Below are 13,316 nucleotides of genomic sequence, written 5' to 3' on the forward strand. Positions count from 1 at the left end.
TATTTATGGCTTTAGTTTTTTTAATTGTTCACAGTAATCATTGTTTCATCACAAAGAAGCCCTACAGCCAGAAATGAAACAAAGGAAATCTACAAGAAACATACGCATGGATGAATGTGTATCTCCAGAAATAACAAGGATGAGTATGGACTCTATGAGCTGGCCTTGTCCTTCTCCAAGGTGAAGCTCTTTCGACTTCTCCAGCGCAGCAGTTTGAGGAAGTTCAGACTGGCGTTGAAGACCTTGTCGTGCTCGAACACCATTTTGTAAAACGTGTCGATCGGGAGGTCACCATTGGGGTCAGCGTATTTGAGCGTGGTCATGGGAGTGTAAAGCGTGTTTGTCTGATGACGGAAAGGGGGGTCGTCCATGGTCATGATCTTGAGAGTGTGCTAGGAGGAACAGCACAGAACAAAAAACGTGAACTTAAATCGTTGCAGACCATTTGTAGATCAGTTTATCTGAGTGCTTTCAGGTGAAGACAATAATATACCTCTGCTATGTCCTCAGGGGTCTGCCCGAGGGTTTCAAAGATCTGTTTGTAGTTCTTCAAGTAGATGTTGGTGAACATGTCCGCAGTCACTTTGTCAGCATTGCTGAGATCAGTCTTCAAGCCCTCGTCATAGACTTTACGCTCGAACTCTGTGATCACTGGCCCGGGCTCGATCAGGCTGATACTGAGGGAAGAGAGGAAGAGAGGCACACACAAACATAATCTCTCAATAGGAAACTAAAGAGCAGCATGTTATGTTAAAAAGTAACTGAATGCTACAAAGCTAATGCTACATTTAGTCTCTTATTGGACACCACCCTGCAGAGCGATTCCCTTTAATACTCGGTTACGTAATGATACTGTGTTAGCACTTGCCTCAGACCAGGGTGTGCTATGGCTGTTTTCATGATGACTTATTTTGGCTGGCATATTTTACTCTATATGGTAACACAGTGTCGGTTGTGCAACAGGAGTATGCAGATGTTTCAGACAGAGATGTGGTTTGCAGGTATGTTCATGTCAGCTCTGAGGGGGAGTGCTGAGAGCACGATTCGAATCTGACTAAGAAACCAGCACAAAATGAAATGACCGAGAAGAATCAGTTTCTTACTTGAGGTTAAACCTCAGGGCTTGTACCGCCAAACTTTCACAGAAGCCTTCCACTGCAAACTTGGATGCTGCATAGATGTCATTGAATAAAATTCCTAGAAAACAGAAGAGAGTGAGACATCGTTAAAACAATGTTTGACACTATTAAAAAATGCTCTTATGATGAACAGATGTAACCGGCCTCACCCTGGATGCCCATGACACTGCTAATAACCACAATATGGCCCTTTTTCCTCCTCTTCATGTCAGGAAGGACTTCCTTCAGCAACCGCACGAGCCCGAAGAAGTTGGTGTCCATCACAGTCTTCATCTCGTCGATGGACTGACACTCGATGGGTCCAATCAGACCCATCCCAGCATTACTTACTGCGAGAGGAAGTCAAGCATGACAAGAAACGTTACACAAAATATGCATATTTGCAGAACCAATATAGCTCCACTTGCAGCTTTCGGACTGCACTGAACCAAGTGGTTTGGACTTACTAAGAATGTCCACCCTGCGCTCGGGCAGGCTGTCCACACAGGCTTTGATGGAGTCCTCATCACATACGTCCAGCTGTTTGATCTCCAGAGTCCTGCCCAGAGTCCGACCCGCCGCCTCGACCAGCGCCTCACCCTTACTGAGGTTCCTCATGGTGGCATACACTGCAACACACACAATCATTGATTTATCTTGTTTTTGTTGCTCGGCACCGTTTTAAAAGTGGCAGCTGTTAAACTCAAAGTGCAACATCTTTTCCAGAAGCAGCGTCTCAGTCGCTCAGGATGATCTGCAGACATTTACATTTATTTTGTTGAAACTTTCAGTTTTTTATGTTACAACATTATGTTTCACGCCTACAAAATGTTAAACACGGTCTCAAACGGCTCGGCAGCCCTCTCGCCCATCAGTCACACCACCACCATCCTCTCCTCCTCCTGCTATGATCCACATATTTTAGACACTTGCTGATATGAAACATAATCAAACGTACAAACTTAACGTATCGGTGGTTCGCAGAAACCTTTAATGCCAGTATTTCACTCTGAACACGACTGTTATTGCTCTGTTTGTGTTGGATATTCTTCACTTCACAGCCATATAATGACATAATAGTGTTAGAAGTCACCCGTGTGACCTCACTCTTGGATATTTACCACTATTATTCATCATTGACAAAGATTAGTCTAAATAAGAGACACTTTACTCCCTAATATCTCAAAATATATCAGTGTTGAATGGGTGTGGCTAATAATAAAAACCTGGGAGGTCATAAAGAGGTGCATATATAATTCAAAATCATGTACTGTATTAAAAGTAACATGTCAACAACCACATTTCACATTAGAAAATGATTGCAAACATAGAATGAGAGGTCCTGATCACTGCAACTACCCTCTGTTTGATCCAATAGCTGCTTTAATCACTTTGAAATTACTCAACACGTTAACAGTATTACAGTTTTCAGCTTTTTTCAAAATGTGGCGAATTTACCCATAAACCTCTTCTTGTCATCTTTTGCGATGCGGGCAGCCAAGGCGAGGCCGATCCCCGAGGAGCATCCTGTGATGAGTACCACCTTCTGGCTCATTGTGCCCGCTCAGTGTTTGTCTTGCAGATCCGGCAGCAGAGAAGAACAAAAAAGCGGAGACAAAAGATGTGTAGGTAGTAGAGGTAGACAGACGACGCGGAGGCGCTTTTATAGCCCGCTCCTTAATCCACAGGTCTGCAACTCAGCAGAAGCCTTGTGCACATGGGCTACAGATTACCATCCAGCATGGCCCACACATGGAGCTGGTGCCTGGGGAGGATTTAGGCTCATGATAACAAGTTTATTGTCACAGTGAACTGCAAGATGTGGAAAAATACGCTCAATCAGACAAGAACATTTTCAAAATGTTTATTAAAACGGAGTGTTTCACAATCTCAATTTGTCATTGCAGTAAAAAGGTCAATTCTACAAACAAACATACATTCTTTTGTCGCAAACAGACATTTGTGAGGTTTTAAATGCCAAAAGCTCGTCTAGGAGACGATGCCGTCACGTAGGTTGATTATTGTTTGAAGTCCGGTAATAAATGCTGAATAATGGATGTTTGCAGGTGTCTTGTAGGCGCTTCTGTTTTCCGTTTTCTAATTGAGACGTTGTTTCAAGAGCTGCTCGAAGTCTTTGACCCAAAACTTGGGGTCCCAGGCGTGGAACCATCCTGTGAAGTTGAGAGGCTCCTCCTCCTGCTTAATGGTGCTGATGGGGATACCCCTGCGCCCAGCCGGGTCCGATTCAATGTAGTCTTGCACTGAAAAAGGAAAATAAGGCTCCATGTGTGAACAAAGTCTGGTGTATTTTCTCCTAATTGTCTAATATCACTAGTTTGTCTTACCGATCTTGCCTGATCCGGTTTTCTCGGTCTCGTTGGCCTCCTTTCCAATCCAAACGAAGATCTAGATTTAGGGATAAGGCAGCAAGAAATATTAGTCCTACATAATCGATGCTGATGTGACACGCTTTAATGTGTAACATTGATGGATCGACACTTTAATAGCAACTCACCTGAGCCCACGTGTCAAGAATCATGACATCATCAGGTAAGAGATCACACTGTGTGAAGTCACCAGGCACCTCCTCTACCTAAATACGGAGACACACATGTTTACACAGTAGCCATACAAAAACATTCAAATAATTGGGTTTTAAAAAAAGAAAAACATATATGAGTGTAAGTATTAAAATAAATAATGTCGTTAAATGCCTACAATCAGATTGCCGGTCTTGTTAGAACAGGAAAACAGTCTTGGGGCTCTGACTGTCATCTGCAGGGTCCTGGAGGTCTGGTAGGCCTTCTTTCCACCCAGTGCTGCCCAGAAAGCAGCTGAAAACAAAGAGAAAACCACAGTTTTTCCACAGGAAACATCTCACACTGTTATCCTGCACAGATCAAAGCTTTTTTTCAGCTCTCACGTGGCTCCTTGCCCTCCTCCACCTCCGTGGCAGCTCCTCCAAGCAGGCTGGCAACATACAGAGCTGCATCCATCTCCTCTCCGGTCTGTCCCTTCCCCTTCCATAAGTTCAGAGTATCAGGAGTCTTCAGCACAAACACATCATTTGTATTCAGGGAGGAGGCAAAGGGCTCCACCTGGGTTGGCGAGACACAAACAGAGGGGAGGGTTTGGTGTGAATCGCTCATTAGAAAGCGTCAGTTTATTCACATTCATTGTGCAATGACCGAGGCTGACCTCAACGGCCCGTGTGGCCTTGGTGGAGGACTGGCGGATGTGGAAGAGTCGTTTGCTGCCAGGGTCACTCTGGCCACCCTCACGGCTTGTCCCACCCAGGTGGATGACCAAAAACTTGCCCTTGAACATGCTCACGAAATGAGGAGGCTCTTGGCCCTGAGTGACACGAACCTGCCGAGACACAGCAGCAGCTAAACATACCGTATATATCCTGAAGACAGGGGTGATACGTTGTTTTCACAGTAGACATCTTACCTGGGTAGCCACTCCACCCATGGAGTCGTCCAGGGCGATGGTGAGGATGGCTGAAGCCCCCAGTTCATCCCGAGAGCACTTCTGCCCTTGCCTAAAAAACAGCAGAACCGTAATGTATTCACAACTCTTTCGAGCGCGCAGTATGCAATTTCTGCTGCTAGGGGGCTCTCTGTCAAAGCTAAACAAAAGATGTAAGTTACGTGGGATCATGGGAGTTGTTGTCTTCATAGTTAAACAACCACCACGCCATGCTGAAACGGTTGCACTCACCAGGTGTAGATGATATGCTTCTCTCTGCCTCCCGTGTTGTAGCTGTACAGCACCAGGTAACAGTCACCTCCAAAGAATTGCCCATGGGTGGATGGGTCCGTCAGTACTTTATCTTTTCCTTCCACACGCCAAATCTACAGACACACACCAATGTCGCATCTACACACGCTGACATTTTTGCGGACATGAACATACAGCATGAGCGCAGTTAGGCTAGTGACCATACCTTGACTTTCCCGGAGCCGTCGTCCACCATGCTGTGCTGGGCAGCCATGGCCGCTGTATCGTGGAGTGTGGAGGCGTCGAAGGGAATCTGTTCCACCTTGGCGATCCGACCCATGATGAACGGCTTACTTGGGCCCGTGGTCTCATCCTTGTCCAGCCAGTTGAAGAAGAACTGCTTGAACAGCATGGTCTCAGCCCCCGCTGCCAGGATCTGGACCTGTTCATGTCAGATATAGACGGGGGATATTCTTAAATACGCAGCCGAACAATCAAGTTTCTGGTTTTCACTGCACAGCCACGGTACCTGAGTATTTGGGTCGTAATTCTTTTCTTTGATGAACTTGTCTGCCGCAGTCCTTGCTGCTTTGCGCTCATCCGGACTAGCATCTTTCCCTGCAGTTTGGTGTGTGGTACTGTGGTTAGAGACTTCAATCTAAAATCTTTGAACAAATCATATTCTCCCAGTTGGAGCATTGATAAATGACACAAAACAAACTAAAGAGGTTGCAGGAATGCTTAGATGTCGCGGTCTTTTACCTTTCCACACAAATATCTTTTTGTTTCCGCCATTGTCCAAAATGTAGCATTCACTCATGAGGAGCATGGATTGTTTGAATGGGTTTTTATCAGCCACCATGTTTGTCTTCATGTTTCCAGAGGCATCAGAAATCTAGAAAGAGGAGAGATGATCAAAACATTCATCACCTGCATTTGTAAGATGCTGTAACATTACAGGAATTCATTTAAAAGCTCAACGTGTGCGTATTTACCACATAGAGAGATGCATTGTTGGAGTTCTTCACATCAGTGTGTTTATCTTCAGAAGCTGAACTTGGGAGGTCGGGCTTCGGTCCAAGCTCCTATAAGTAAACACACACACACACACACACACACACACACACACACACACACACAGGTTGCATCATCGCACTTGCATTCTTCCTAGCAGACAAATAAGTCATGAAGTCAAAGTCACAGTTACGTTTCCTGTGAATGAATGAGTTAAAAAAAAGCTCACCGCGATGACTTTCTCTGGTTCAGAGCCTTCGTCACACATTTCTATTTTAGCACGGCCCCTCAGCTCATTGTCCTTGATGTCAATGGCCAGCTCAGTTGTCTTCAGGCGTTCATAACGATTGCAATTTGAGCCAGACCAGTGAAAGATGTCCTAGTGTTGTTTTTTTACGGAGAAGAGCACAGGGGGAAAAAAAGATGGAAATAAAGTTTCCAACACCTGAAGCCTGTATTAATTCATTAGAACATATTTTGGGTATCTGGTCCCTCTTGTAGATCACCTCTCCCAAGACAATGATGAAGCAGTCATCTGTGTTGAAGCTACCCCAGCTCATATCCACCTCCTTGGCTTTGATGTTCCTACGACCTTTAACGTGCAGGAGGCGTTTCACGTCTACAGCATTGGTCACCACTTGCTTAAAGCCGGAAGCGACTCCACCTTTCTTTGGAAAGCAAGTCAAGAGGAATAAAGCATCAGAACTGTGAAAACTTACACTACATCTGCATGTTATGTAGATTTCAAACGATAGCCTAATAATCACAGAGTGACACCCAGGAAATGTTCACTTGTTTGCTTTTCTTGACAAGACTTAGATGAGAAGATTGCCACCACTCGCATGTTTGTATGCTAAAAATGAAGCTACAGCCAAGAAAGTTAGTTTAGGTTGGCTTGGAAAAACAGGGGGAATTGGCTAGCCTGGCCTCTATCCAAGGTTAGAAAAGGTAAGGTCCCTCGTAAGGTCACTAATTGACACGTTATATCTCATTTACTTAACTCTTTTCAACAAGCAAAGTGTAAAAAATACATTAACTAGGCTGGCTGTTTCCCTGTTTCCAGTCTTTAAGCTTACCTACTGTTCATATTTTGCGTACATGCATGAGAATTATATCAATCTTCTCATCTGACTCTTGGATAAAAAGACAAAAGACACGTTTTCCGGTGGCCTAGTTCATCTCATCACATCTGCAGCCCTCTGGTGTTTAGGCATCAGAGAGCACCTCTCTGCTCGGCTTGTTTGCCGGTTCAAACTCTCCGTGGAGACCTTCAGCGGAAAAAACCTGAGGGAGCAATCAACCCCCGGCTCCGAACAGTTCCCAAAACAGCACCGTGACGAGTTCTGCTTCCCATATAAACACACAATACTTAAACAACACTATGAGCTTCGGTCATTTCATTGGTTTCACTTGGTAATGCAAGTCTTGCTTTTGTTATCTGGTACAAAGACATTAATTACTTACTGGATTGTGGTTCCTAAAGGACAGAGGTCATTATTTTCTGTGTGCATGAATCATGTTTCACCTTGTACTGGATGCCTTTCTTGAAGTGGCTCTGAAAGATTCTCGACTCTTCGCCTTGAAACTCAGTAAACTGTGTTGGGCTTCCACCTAGGTAGTCATCCAGCTGCATCATGAAGATGGCAGCAGCCCCCCTCTCATCCTGGGTAGCTTTCTCGCCTGTGGTACAACAGATGATAGTTTTAACATAAAAAGAGAATTAGATACTTCATTAAACCAGGGATTGCTTTGAGACATCAGCAAAGAAATCTAAGCTCAGTACCCATCCATGAGTGAAGGTAGAAAGAACGGTCCATGGTGCAGAGCACGATGTAAGCATCTCCCTCGTAGAAGCTTCCTTGAAGCGGCTTGGGGACGGGGACGATATCCATTTTCTCCAGCCGCCACACCTGCAGGCCGGGCACCTTCCCTGCAGTCTCGAACTCTTTGTGGTAAACCATAGTGCTCAGGTCCTGAGAGGAGACACAGCTTCATTAACAAGTAACCCATCAGGACAGAGCACGAACACTAAGTACATTAAAACACAGAAGTTCAGAGATTTTGTCAAGTCGTAAGAAGAAAATCAACCGGAAACTGGAAAGTTGTTTTTTTAAGCACAGCATCCAGCTTCATTTTTCACTATTTTCAGATATTTTATGGATGATTAGATACTCAATGATGAAAATATTGGATTTGTTGCATCAACAGTTTCATACAGATTTGATTTCCGCCACTAAGAGTCTCGAAGTCAGGAAACTGTTCCCGTCATGTTTGGATTAGATTGGGAAAAAAAACAGCCAGCACTGAGAAAACACCCTCCTCATTGCTATAGAAACATAGTAATCCCCACTTCTAATTATCACTTGAGATACTCTTCAAATTCATGCCCAGCACAAAGCATTTAAAAGTTCACTAAAGCAGTTACTGTAAGTTTTGTTTTTGGAGCAATCTCTGGCATCTTATCTTCTCTACCATTTCATCAACAGTGCATTCTGAAGCTTTTTCCCACTTCAATTCTTGCTCTCCCAGGTCCACCTTATATTTACTTTGCAGCATTTGTTGCTGAACCTGTAATACAGGTAGCAGTTGATAATTGGATGAGTGTTGATTTAAAGTGGTGACCAAACCACCTGATGAATAAGGGAGTGTCCTCTCCTCTCACTGCCAAACTGCAAAGCAAAGTGTTGGTCTGGCATTCTGGAGGCAGGAAGTGCCACTCCCCACAGCCAAGCACAGACAAAACATCTATCTTATGCTGTAATTATTGCCCTGCGAAGTTTCCACCCAGTTTTAGGAAGGTTTTCCACTGTTTTCTGATTGACTTTGGTTCAATTTTCAATTTCTAGTAACCAATCCCAGAAAAATACACTGCTTTACTCCTGCATTCTTTCTTTGCCCTTTAAAAGACCTATTATACACATTCAAAGTGTATTTTACATGTGCATTGTCAAAATATTTCACCGCCTTCGTTGCAGATTCAGAAACAGAGTTCGTGTCAATGTGAGCGTGATCAGTCTTGCAGATATTTGTAGTTGGAAAATAGCTGATTTCTCAAAAGGTAAAACAAGTAATTTGTCTGTAATTTAAAAGATGCTATCTGAATAGCTACAGAACATTATCATAGTAAGTTTATAGCATTTTGCAAAAACACGCATTGTGGAGAGCAATAACAATTTTCCTTTACCTAGTGAGGAGAGGAGGGTAGACAGATGCTGGGTGTGGAGAAGCTTGCACTGCTGCACTGCTGCTCGTCCAGGTTTCCGCCCAGGTTGTCTGCGCTCAGGTCTGCTATATACTCCGGAGAAACAAAGAGGCGTGTCCAGCTGCATTCCAACCCAACCTACTCTGCAACAGGGCTGCTGCATGAGGAACACACTTCATGCAGGAACAAATCCTGGGTGAAGTAACGTGTAACGTCAGGTAACAAATGCTGGATTAATCAGAACATATCACAGTTCACATGCTACCACTCCTAAAGTCTCACACTCACAGAAACACTCTGAAGTTGTATCTGGATCTCAATGCAAATTGGTTTATGCAATTTAATTTTGATATCATAATTGATTAGATCATGATGCAGTCTTTTAGTTAGTGTTCCTTTGCATAAAGACTAAAAAAAAAGGGGAAACAGCGAGCCTGGTTCTGTCCAAAGGTAATAAAACCTGCTAAACAGCACCTCAGCTCCCAAATTATGTAATATGTTCTGTTTTTAAAGTGTCCAAGAACTGTATGAAACCAAGAAAATCAGCATTAAAGACAAAAGTTTGAAAGTAATGTAACAAAAAATACAAAATATATATACACAAAAATATAAAGTATATGAGAAATTGTAAATTAGTGCTGCTCTCACATGTGTGTGTCCACAGATAGACTGACAAACATCAGCCATACTAGAAATAAGTTGCCAGAACCTCTTATTTACTAGTTCTCACTGTAAAAGGCGTCTCCAGGAAATAATTTTCCATGATGACACACACACAGGCTCACAAGGTGAAAACAATACCGAGTGAGGCACAACTATCAACCTGTCAGAAAGTAGTGGGAAAGACAGAGGGATTCGTGCTCTTCGGTCCGTGAATGTCTCTACAAACTTTCACAAAAAAATCAACGCAATAGAGTATCTGATAGAGACAAAGTGGGAGACCAGACAAAAATTAAAACACAGGCACATTTTCTTTGGCAATCACGATCATGAATGCAGCAAATGACACTGAATGACACAAAAGCTGTCAAGCTGAAGACCATTCAGAGCCATGTGTCAGCTCTGTAATCATCACATTAACTTGTCAGCTTTCCAAGCAAACGCTGAAGGAAACTCACGGCGTTATAAAAGAGCCAAATACTTGAGTTCCTGCCCTAATTACAGGCCCAGCGAGAAGAAAAACTGCAGAATTAGAGTGAAAAGGAAAGCCATCTCTAATTTCATGAGAACATTTCAAATCCAGACAAAATGAAGACTGCCTGTATTCAAAAGTAATACACCAACATGCATAATCTGATTTACAGCAAGTAGCATAAACACTGGACCTAATGTGGGCTGTTGAGTCATGTTTCCTCAGTCCTGCAGCAGATCTGTCACGGCAGGAACAACCGGCGACTTGTCCTGACTGGTTGCATAGTTTGATTTGGCACCGACATTGTTGTTATTTATGCGAGTGTGTGGGTCGTGGGTGTGATTGTTTGTCGCTCTCCTGCCCTCAGCTGGAGTGTGTGACCACTGTGACTCCCACGAGGCAGCTTGACAGAAAAGGAAGGCGTAAATCGCTCCTCTGAGCTCCGGCAGTCGCCTCAGGTTAGGGCTGGGTCCATCACTCCTACTGTCAGAGCTGCATCAGCACATTCTGCCTCTTTGTGTTGTGCACACACAAGTCCCTGTCTGGGACATACCACCGCGCCTGCACAAGGCTAAACACACACACACGCACACACACCACACACAAACACAAGTGCACGTATACACAATAAAGGCTGCCAACTACAGACTACCTGTTCCAACTTGAGTAGGACTGAACCGTCCTGCACTTCATATTCATGTTGCACAACTACGAAGGACGTGGGCAGCTCTGATTTCCAACTGGGCCACAAAATTTTACATGAAGACAAACAGCCCTCAGCAGTGTTTTGCTGGAACACTGTTATAAAGCGTATGGCACAACAACGGGTCTGATAACAGGGCTTCTTTCTGCTCCAGCACAGGATGCATGCTGATACATGAACCACTGACTGAAAACTGCCTCCAGATGTGTCTCATGAGTTTTAATTTCCCGCAGCATCACTTCGTTCAAAAGCTCATGAAGAAGAACTTTTGCAGCCTATAAAGGGATTTCACTTGCCTGACATGTCCGTTGCTAATTTATTAGTTTTAATGAGGAGTTAGATTGTACTGTAGAGTCCTATAGATATGATTAACCTGTTAAGAACTAGCCTCCATTGTGTATCTCTGCAACTACAAGGTCTATTTGAATAATAAAGGTATCATAATAAAGGGAACACCTTAGAATAAATATTCCTGAGGAATGATGCAGCTCCAAATCTCATATCCATATGACATCACCAGGACAACCTCAGGGGTAATGTTTTCAGACTCGTTCCTCCAGAGCTACAGAAAACATAGCGAGTATACAGAGTACAGGGATCACACAGTACTGCTCCTCATGAAACTGCTCCTCATGATTAGAAAGCTGAACATGTAAAACTAGTAGACAAACCAAAGCAAAACATCTGAACGTTACCTCTGACAACTTTCACTTATATGTTACCACAGGTGCTCAAAAAATAGCCCAACTGGGCTCTGCTCGGGCTTAACAGGTTAAAGGTATATTAAATGAATGGTTTGATACTAGATGAGAAGATCTATGTCCAGCAGCCACTGAGCTTCGCATAACATAAAGACTGACAGCAGCGGGAACAGCAAAGCTGGCTAACTTGGCAAATATGAGAGTTGAAGTTAAACAAACAATATATGTCAAGCGTTAAAAGACTTTCATTAGAAGTTGCTGGTAGGCAGATATTTTTTTAACCTTTGGACAGAGCCGAGCTAGCTGTTTCCTCCTGCCTCGAGTCTTTACACCAAGCACCAACCCAGGTGAGCTGAAAAATCATCAATCTGTACATTAACTTAAACTAAGCTAACTTTGTCTTAGCTTCATTTGTAGCATACAGACGTAAGAGTGGTGGGCTATCGATCTTGTCGTCTAACTCTAGGCAAGAAAGTGAGTAAGTGTGTTCAAAAGTAAGAACAAATAGAAATATAAAACAATAAAACACAGCAGTCTGCCTCGTATTATCTATATTTAGATGAATATTCTGAAACAATATTCCTTGATTATCTGCAAAACCCAAACAGAGCCCCTTTCAACACACTGCTCCTCGTTTAACAAGGTTTACTTTTAATGTATTTGGGATTTATCCAGGATACGAGCGAGGAGAACAATAACCTGGCTGGAGAACTGCTTAATGCTGCGAGGGTGAAGGTATTTGAGGTTGTATGAGTTCACCTGAAGAGTGGAGTTGAAGTGCAGGTCAGGACAGCGGGCTCTCTGCTGTGTGATGAGCTGTTGTAAATGACCCACAGACTGAATGATGAGATAACGAATTTAGTAATTTATTTCAGAAGCCGGGAACGACCTGTTAAACGCAGAGTAGCTCATTAAAATTCAGCAGTACTTTGTGATCCCTGTACTCTGTGTACTCGCTATGTCTCTTGTAGCTCTGGAAGAACGAGCCTGAAAACATTATTACCCCTGAGGTTGTCCCGGTGATATCATATGGTTTGTGCCTGCAGACTAGAAACAGAAAGCCTGCATTAAACTGGTGGTGGTGCATTTACCACTACCAGGTAGGATCTAATGTTTTGGGGGATTTACCTGTAGATCGTATTCGCATGGCGGCCTTTTTTCTCTGACATCACACTCAGGGTGTGAAGCTTTAGTATCATACTGCTGTGTTCCAGGTTGCAATTCATATAATCATATGAAATTTGATAAATTGTTATAATTTAATTCACTCTTGGTTCCTGCATAAAGGGCGGTGACAGCTACAAGGTAATTTATTTGTCATTAAACAACACAGGGTTGTATAACGAAATGAAAGTCTGTAAACACCTTCATGCTTCACAAATTACAAAACGTATATACAGTTATAGATATAGAAATATACATAAAGCTGTAGTGTATCTTTTGAATCTGGATCAGGGTGTGTGGAGCTACCGGCTGCAGCATCTTCATGAGTCGCTTTTACGAGAGCAACTGAGTGCATTGGTTTACACAAAGTATCTCACCTATCTTGCTGTGTAGATGGTTTTGATGTTATCAAGCCACGTTTTGAGATTTCTGCCTCCACCCCAACACAATGGTGTCCAAAAACAACGCCCTCCTACTCTGGATAGACCTCACTGTGAACACTTTTCAAAATGCTTTTATTTGAACAGATGCGTAGCCGTTGTTTTTTTGCACTGAGGAA

At 43.3% G+C, this 13,316-nt stretch overlaps 2 protein-coding genes across 2 annotated transcripts; both read right to left on the minus strand.

Moving 5' to 3' along the window:
- Nucleotides 1-121: 121 nt before the first annotated feature.
- On the minus strand, nucleotides 122-2,673 carry LOC311258215 (retinol dehydrogenase 8; the record flags this gene model as incomplete). The annotated part of the gene is made up of 6 exons (XM_084354345.1): nucleotides 122-392; nucleotides 494-677; nucleotides 1,104-1,197; nucleotides 1,289-1,468; nucleotides 1,586-1,747; nucleotides 2,577-2,673. 6 exons carry the CDS (start codon nucleotides 2,671-2,673, stop codon nucleotides 153-155), a joined length of 957 nt encoding a protein of 318 aa, XP_084210471.1. The 3' UTR covers nucleotides 122-152.
- Nucleotides 2,674-2,968: 295 nt separating this feature from the next.
- scinla (scinderin like a) lies at nucleotides 2,969-9,119 on the minus strand. Its single transcript, XM_084354871.1, has 17 exons — nucleotides 9,040-9,119; nucleotides 7,639-7,828; nucleotides 7,381-7,535; nucleotides 6,362-6,523; nucleotides 6,085-6,234; nucleotides 5,837-5,926; nucleotides 5,604-5,736; nucleotides 5,371-5,459; nucleotides 5,068-5,283; nucleotides 4,842-4,975; nucleotides 4,572-4,662; nucleotides 4,317-4,487; nucleotides 4,042-4,216; nucleotides 3,837-3,952; nucleotides 3,634-3,711; nucleotides 3,464-3,524; nucleotides 2,969-3,379 (listed from the first exon to the last, which is right to left on the minus strand). The coding sequence occupies exons 2-17, from the start codon at nucleotides 7,814-7,816 to the stop codon at nucleotides 3,216-3,218; spliced, it is 2,163 nt and encodes a 720-aa protein (XP_084210997.1). The 5' UTR covers nucleotides 7,817-7,828; nucleotides 9,040-9,119; the 3' UTR covers nucleotides 2,969-3,215.
- Between the last annotated feature and the right edge of the window lie 4,197 nt (nucleotides 9,120-13,316).

This window comes from Pagrus pagrus, assembly GCF_965226575.1.
Source record: "Pagrus pagrus genome assembly, chromosome: 6".
Taxonomy (NCBI): Eukaryota; Metazoa; Chordata; class Actinopteri; order Spariformes; family Sparidae; genus Pagrus; species Pagrus pagrus.